The sequence below is a fragment of the Triticum aestivum genome, chromosome 1B (assembly GCF_018294505.1).
Source record: "Triticum aestivum cultivar Chinese Spring chromosome 1B, IWGSC CS RefSeq v2.1, whole genome shotgun sequence".
In the NCBI taxonomy this organism is placed as follows: domain Eukaryota; kingdom Viridiplantae; phylum Streptophyta; class Magnoliopsida; order Poales; family Poaceae; genus Triticum; species Triticum aestivum.
In genome coordinates this window covers 617,489,613-617,496,645 of record NC_057795.1, presented here as the reverse complement: position 1 = coordinate 617,496,645, position 7,033 = coordinate 617,489,613, and the positions used below count along the sequence as shown (strand labels likewise).

The window sequence follows — 7,033 nt, the reverse complement described above, 5'->3', positions numbered from 1 at the left end:
ATTAGTCTTGGCATACTGATTTGAGTGATAAGTGGAAGAAGGGCCAGGTAGATATAATGGTTGAGGTGGCTGGGGCAGCGCCATAGGCCTTTGCTGAGCAGGAGTCAGAGGGTTGATGCTTTGTTTATTATTAGGACATTCGTACCGAGTGTGTCCCGGCTTTCCACATGCGTAACACTTCCCCCAATGATCTGGACAAATATTTGGTGTATGATTCCCGTTACAGATTGGGCATCTCCTTGGCATACTCCCAAATGAGTTGCCTCTGGTTCGTTCTGGGCGACCACCTGTTCTAAAATTCCCATTATTTTGCCTATTATCATTATTGAATTTAAACTTCTTAGATGGCTGACCAGCATCACCCCTTTCCTCTTGAAATCCCTTTTCCAACAACTGGGCTTTATTCACCACATCTCTAAAAGTATTTAACTCAAAGGCTTCCACACGCCGCTTAAGTGGTTGACGTAGACCGCTCTCGAAGCGTCGAGCCTTGGAGCCATCAGTCTGGACGAACTCTGGAGCAAATCTTGCAAGTCTAGAGAATTCAATTTCATATTCTCCTACAGATTTGTTCCCTTGTTTAAGCTCAAGAAACTCCCTTTCTTTGATGCGTTTGATGCTTTCCGGAAAATACTTTTTATAGAACGCCTCTTTGAACAATATCCATGTCAGGGGAGTACCCTCCGGGTAAGACTTTTTGTGAGCGTCCCACCATTCAAAAGCGCTTGATTTTAGCATATAAACTGCATAAATGACTTTCTCTTCGTTGGTGCAGCCCATAGCCTCAAATGCTTTCTCCATAGCGGTGATCCAGTCTTCCGCTTCAAGCGGATTAGCAGTCCCGGAGAATGAGGGCGGCTTGAGTTTTTGAAATTACCCAACTCCACTCCGGTGGCTATCATTCTTTACAACGCGCTCCAGAATATCCATTTCACGTTGTTGAGTCTCTTGCTGTCTGCCCAAAATGTTAGTGAGCAGATTGGCCAGCACACTCTGGTCACCAAGTTCTTGGACCAATAATCCAGCATTTGTATTGCCCGAATTATTTCCATCACGACTCGTACCGTTGCTGCCATTATCAGTCATCTATGATAATGAACTTATCAAATTAGCCACGACAGCATGGAAAAATAAGAATAATCATACAACACATAGCAATTTGCTTGAGAGGTAGCGGGACATGCACCGTAGACAATTAGTAAAGGTCTAGATAAACTAGCACGTGCCTACTAAAAGTAGGTAGTGTAGGCCACGTCCTACAACCCATAACCCATAGCTCACACACATGCATGCATAGTCTAGCTCACACACACGCATGCATAGTCTAGCTCACACACGTACTGTTCACCAATAGTACATGGTGTACTACCATTTCGCTGATTTACTGAAACATCAATTTATTTTGCTTTAATTTCGTCCAGAAAGTTCGTATTCTCAGCACTCATCAGGTCACTTAAGCAAAGTTATACACACATCCTACTGCTATTATGAGGAACAAATTAGTTACCAGCTGTTCTTGTGAAGAGATAGTAATCGGCAAAACAAACATCAACAGAAAGACACTTCTTTAGCTTCACCAGGATCAAACTTCAGTTTTTTTTAAGAGAAAACCACATGAGCTACACGGCAACGTAGCAGCATGCTTAGACCATCCCAACACAGAGAACTCAGTCCTTACATTACAAGCACAGCATAACACCATAACTAGAGGCTCCCTCAAACCCAAAGGACAACTAGTGTCATCCTCCACACCTCACGCCATGTCTATCTTGCAGCCCCAAAACCTGAACCACCCACACTCATACCCTGCAAGATTTTATTCTAAAGATACTAAATACTATAGAAAGGACCCCAACGGGACTGCTATGGTGCTGATGCCCATGCACTGCTCACACACTGCCGCTGGAACTTCCGCCACCACCATGCTGCAGTGCAGCCACAGTGTCCCTCAGGCAGCGAATGCGACGATAGAACCTGTGAGTGAGGCGCTCCAGAAAAGCGACCTCACTCTCGCTGGAGCGGACAATGTTCATCAGTTCAGCACAAAGATGCTCGGCCTCCATCAGCTTCTTGCGCAGATCCTCCACCTGATGCTGCAGGTACCCTAGGTGGTAGTAGTTAATATCCCTAATTTCCACATTACGTTCGGCAGCTACGGCGTGGATCACCATCAGGCAGGCTGCCTGCTCCGCCTCAGGGATAGTGGCTCCTGCAGCTTCATAGTACACGTGAGGAACCCTGTCCGCAGGACCAAGGTTAACCTGAACCCCCACAATGTACAATCCCTCAGGAGCAGGCCTCCAACAGACAACTGGTGGAGCAAGTCCGAACAGCGCCACAAACTGCTCCAGAAAATGCTTGGTTGGGATGTCAACAAACTCCATGCCTGGATTGGACAACACATCCATCACATTAGAAAACCAGATAAAGAGAGACAGCATAGCTACTACTCTATCCCAGGACTACTCCATAGCCTTACTATGCAACCTATTCTAGTACGTCCCTCACCATACTCAAACCAACCAGCACTACTTCCTTTACTAGGCCAGGGTTATCTCCGAGTTAGTTTTCTCATAAACACTCTTTACCCTCACTAGCCCTGATTATCTGGTTTATACCTAGTTAATTAAATTTTTAAACGAGGCTCTGATGCCACTAAAACTGTCACGACCCGAAGGTTCGGAAATAAATGTGACAGTCGCCGTGTCCTTATGAGTTGAAGAACACTCATAAGCACACAAGGCATGAGTAGCATATATCAGAACAACAGGGCACAAGTAATACTTTAATTCCAGCTTATTCTTTACATAATAGCTTACACCCTCACTTAACCAAATAATAGATAGTAGGCCAAGTGTTCAACCACGTGCATATGCACATGTATTGATAGCACTTCCTCTTATTCTTCACTGACTTTATTTAAGGATTAAACAAAGACTGCTAATTTTGACACCCTGGCCTAGGCGTCGACTTATTCCTCATGCTCCTCTAACTCCTCACCATGCCCACTTCCCGCGCACTCTGTGCATATCAGAGGAAAAAGGAAAACAATAGTGAGTATGTTGGGACATACTCAGCAAGAATATAAGAATGCAAGAATTAGTAGGTTGCAAGTTGAATGTGCATAAGGTAAAGATGCTTCAGCCTCCTGTTACCTTACAGGAGCAGGATGGAATTATACCGGCGCAAACCTATAGCAATAATCTCTACAGAGACATACTAATAACCGTCGTAATCTCCACCAATGGTAATACCTATCTCCGGGAATCACGACGCCGAGTCCCCTACTTGTGTGAGGTATCTTCCATCTCACACTAGTACCGACTAAATTAGCCGCGTACCGTTATTTCAGGTATCGACCGCCCCGGGCTTGATATACCACACTTACCATGATCACGACGGTGTACGTTCTTAGATTATTCAAACATCATCGTTCGATCAATCCGTCAACCATGCACGCATGGTTCTCACAGGCATAATAATTACCAGCTCATCACTTATATTCATATGTAAAAACATTAATGCTAGTAACCAATTAATTTGTTAACATATATTAAAAGTTCAGTTTGAGAGAGAAGACTGATATGCACAGTCTTGCCTTGCAGCGGTTCCTCCTCGGCTAAATCTGAGCTCCAACCTAAGCATGTTACAAACGCCCATCAGCTTATTATTTCATGTGACTTGCAAGTGGCAACATGGACATGAGCAGCTATATGCAGTACCAGTACAGGGATGTAACAAGTCGCTCTATAGTACTTGGCTATGCTAGAGTGAGGCGTGCACATCCCACTTTAACCTCAGTACTGTTCCCAGCTATTAAATTTGAGAAATACAACCACCTGCATGCATGCTAGCTAGCCGTGAAGATTATTTCTTTACACAGGAGATATACGCATGCATGGGTCCTGTAGTACTAGTACTACTCGTTCCCAGTCTTTCTTACCAACTAGTACTAGTTGTTCCTTCTTAAGCCAGCGAATAAATTCAACAGTGTAACAAAGCATGGATCAATAGAATGGAATCAGTCTGATGCAACTTCCAGTATTTTAGAATCTTTTCGTTCATTTACCCATAACACCACATCTTCCGTTAAGCAAGAATATCACCTCAAGTGTGGAAATCGATGGAAAGAAAATAGGAACATGTAGTAGGAGAGGAGAGATGCTACAGCTAGCTACCCTCAAGAATCTTAGATGACTTCATGAGACAAGACGAGGAACAGGGCGTTGGCTAAAGCTAGCAGCCATACCTCCTTGTCCTCAATTTCTCCGCAGCTTCTCCGATCGGTCACTCGCTCTCCGCTGACTGCTTCCAACTAAAGTGGGGAATTTTCTGGGTGCGGGTGACCAGTACCGCACGGTTGAGAAGCTATTTATAGTGCAAGAGAAGAGGGTTGAAAGGATGACATCTATCGAGGAAGGGCTACGTGGATGAGACTGATCTAACCCAGGTACCGACTACCCCACGGCTGGCTCACCCTGGTTACTGTGGATGCTTATCTACTCGCTGCTTCCTTAGCATAGATATTTTTTTGGAACACACCGCAGGTATTCTCCCTGCGTAATTAATCTGCAGGACATTGAACTTATCTACTCTTTTCTCTTCTAGAATAACATTTTAACAGATAAACCCAGATATTTTAGAACCTAGGCAGTGAGATGTTTTGTACACGTAATCTACTAATGTTTGGTAAACTATTTTTTTATCTTAATAGCTTAATAGTTAATCACAATATAATTATCCAATTAAAATAATTATCATCGCATATTTTTAGGTTATTACATCAAGCCTCTGTAACCACGAGAAATCAATCTAGGCCCTCTCTGGCACCCTGCCGGAGGGGGCCATCATCACTGGAGGCCATGGGGAAGGATCCCAGAGGGTCCATCATCGCCATGAAGGCGAAGGACCAGAGGAAGAACCACTCCTCATCCAGGGGGGAGGCCATGGAGGAGGAAGCACAAGGGGGAGAACCTCTCTTCCTCTCTCTCGGTGGCACCAGAGTGCCATCAGGAGGGGAATCATCGCCGCGGTGATCGTCTTCATCAACATCACCATCATCATCACCATCCTCATCTCTTTTACGCGCTCCACTCCCCCGCACCCCGCTGTAATCCCTACTTGAACATGGTGCTTTATGCCACATATTATGATCCAATGATGTGTTGCCATCTTCTGATGTTTTGAGTAGATATATTTTGTCTTTGGGTTGATTGATGATCTAGATTGGTATGAGTTGTATGTTTTACTTTGGTGTTGTCCTATTATGCCCTACGTGTCGCGCAAGCATGAGGGATTCCCTCTATAGGGTGTTGCAATACGTCCATGATTCGCTTATAGTGGGTTGCTTGAGTGACATAAGCATAAACCCGAGTAAGGGGGTTGTTGTGTATGGGATAAAGGGGGCTTGATATGTTAATGCTATGGTTGGGTTTTACCTTAATGATATTTAGTAGTTGCCGATGCTTGGTAGAGTTCCAATCATAAGTGCATATAATCCAAGAATAGAAAGTATGTTAGGTTATGCCTCTCCCTCATATGAAATTGCAATAGTGATTACCGGTCTTGTTAACAATTGCCTAGGACAATTCCGCACACCGACCCATCATTATTCCACACTTGCTATTTATAATACTTAAGTAATATATTCTAACTCTATGTTAACAGCACCTACATTTATATTTTAGCTCTCTGATATCATGCAAAGTTATCCTCTTTATACCTAGAACGTAGTTTTATTTCTCGTTTCTAGTTGGAAGCAAACGTTCGGTGTATGTAGAGTCATATCAGCGGAAGATAGGACTTGAGAGAATATTGATCTTGCCTTTAGCTCCTTGTGGGTTCGACACTCCATACTTATCACTTCCACCTTTGGGAATTGCTACGATGATCCCCTGCACTTGGGGATTATCAAGCTCTTTCCTGGCGCCGTTGCTGGGGAGCAATAGTGTGGGGTTGATATTCTCGTGTATGCTTGTTTGCTTTCTTCACTAAGTAGTTTTTGTTTTCTCTTTTTTGTTTTGCTTAGTTGTGGGTGAAACATACAAAAAAAATAAAAAAAATAAAATACAAAAAGATTCACTTGCCTCGTATACCTAAAAAGTTTTTCAAAAAGAGAAGTGATCGAAAAGTTATGCATTGGAGAAGTGAGGGTTGACCTTGAACACTTGTGTTCATGCTCATGGAAACAATATAAAAAAAATTCATGGAAGTTCCTCTGAAAATAATTATCCCTTTGTATATATCCATTGTATTATAAAAATATTGTGCCAAGCTTTGGTTTTAGGATGATTAGATTGCTTGTTTACTATGTGCAGTACAAAAACAGAAACTTTGGCTGTAGCGCGTGAATTTACATTTTTTACTAGAAAATCAAATGGGTCTGAAACTTTTTGCACATTACTTCTGTACAATTATTTTAAATTTTCATATTTGTTTTAGAATTTTTGGAGTTATAGAAGTGCACTAAATTTCCAGATTACTTCAGAATGTCCTGTTTTTGACAGATTCTATTTTCTATGTGTTGTTTGCTTATTTTGATGAATCTATGAGTAGTATCGGGGGTATGAACCATGGTGAAGTTGGAATACAGTAGATAAAGTGCTAATATGAAATTGTAATGAGTTTACAACAGTACATAAAGGCAGTGATTTGTTTTAGTATACTAACGGATCTCACAAAGTTTTTGTGGATGAAGTGTTCGAAGAATGAGGAGTTACCGATGTGAGAAGAATAAAGAGAGGAAAGAGTTCAAGCTTGGGGATGCCCAAGGCACTCCAAGTAAATATTCCAAGGATACTCAAGCATCTAAGCTTGGGGATGCCCCGGTTGGCATCCCTTCTTTCTTATTCAACAATAATCGGTATACCTCGGTTTTTGTTTTGTTCACATGATTTGTGTCTTTGTGTTTTTCTTTTTCTTTAAGAACCATGCTAGCATGAGATAGCCCTTCATTGATTTATAGAATGCTTCATGTGCTTCACTTATATCTTTTGAGTATGACCGTATAGAATGCTCTTTGTGCTTCACTTAA

General features: G+C 42.4%; 1 protein-coding gene across 1 annotated transcript; it reads right to left on the bottom strand.

Moving 5' to 3' along the window:
• Positions 1–1,889: 1,889 nt before the first annotated feature.
• On the bottom strand, positions 1,890–4,331 carry LOC123097226 (uncharacterized). Its single transcript, XM_044518938.1, has 2 exons — positions 4,250–4,331; positions 1,890–2,386 (listed from the first exon to the last, which is right to left on the bottom strand). The coding sequence occupies exon 2, from the start codon at positions 2,382–2,384 to the stop codon at positions 1,890–1,892; it is 495 nt and encodes a 164-aa protein (XP_044374873.1). The 5' UTR covers positions 2,385–2,386; positions 4,250–4,331.
• Positions 4,332–7,033: the final 2,702 nt, after the last annotated feature.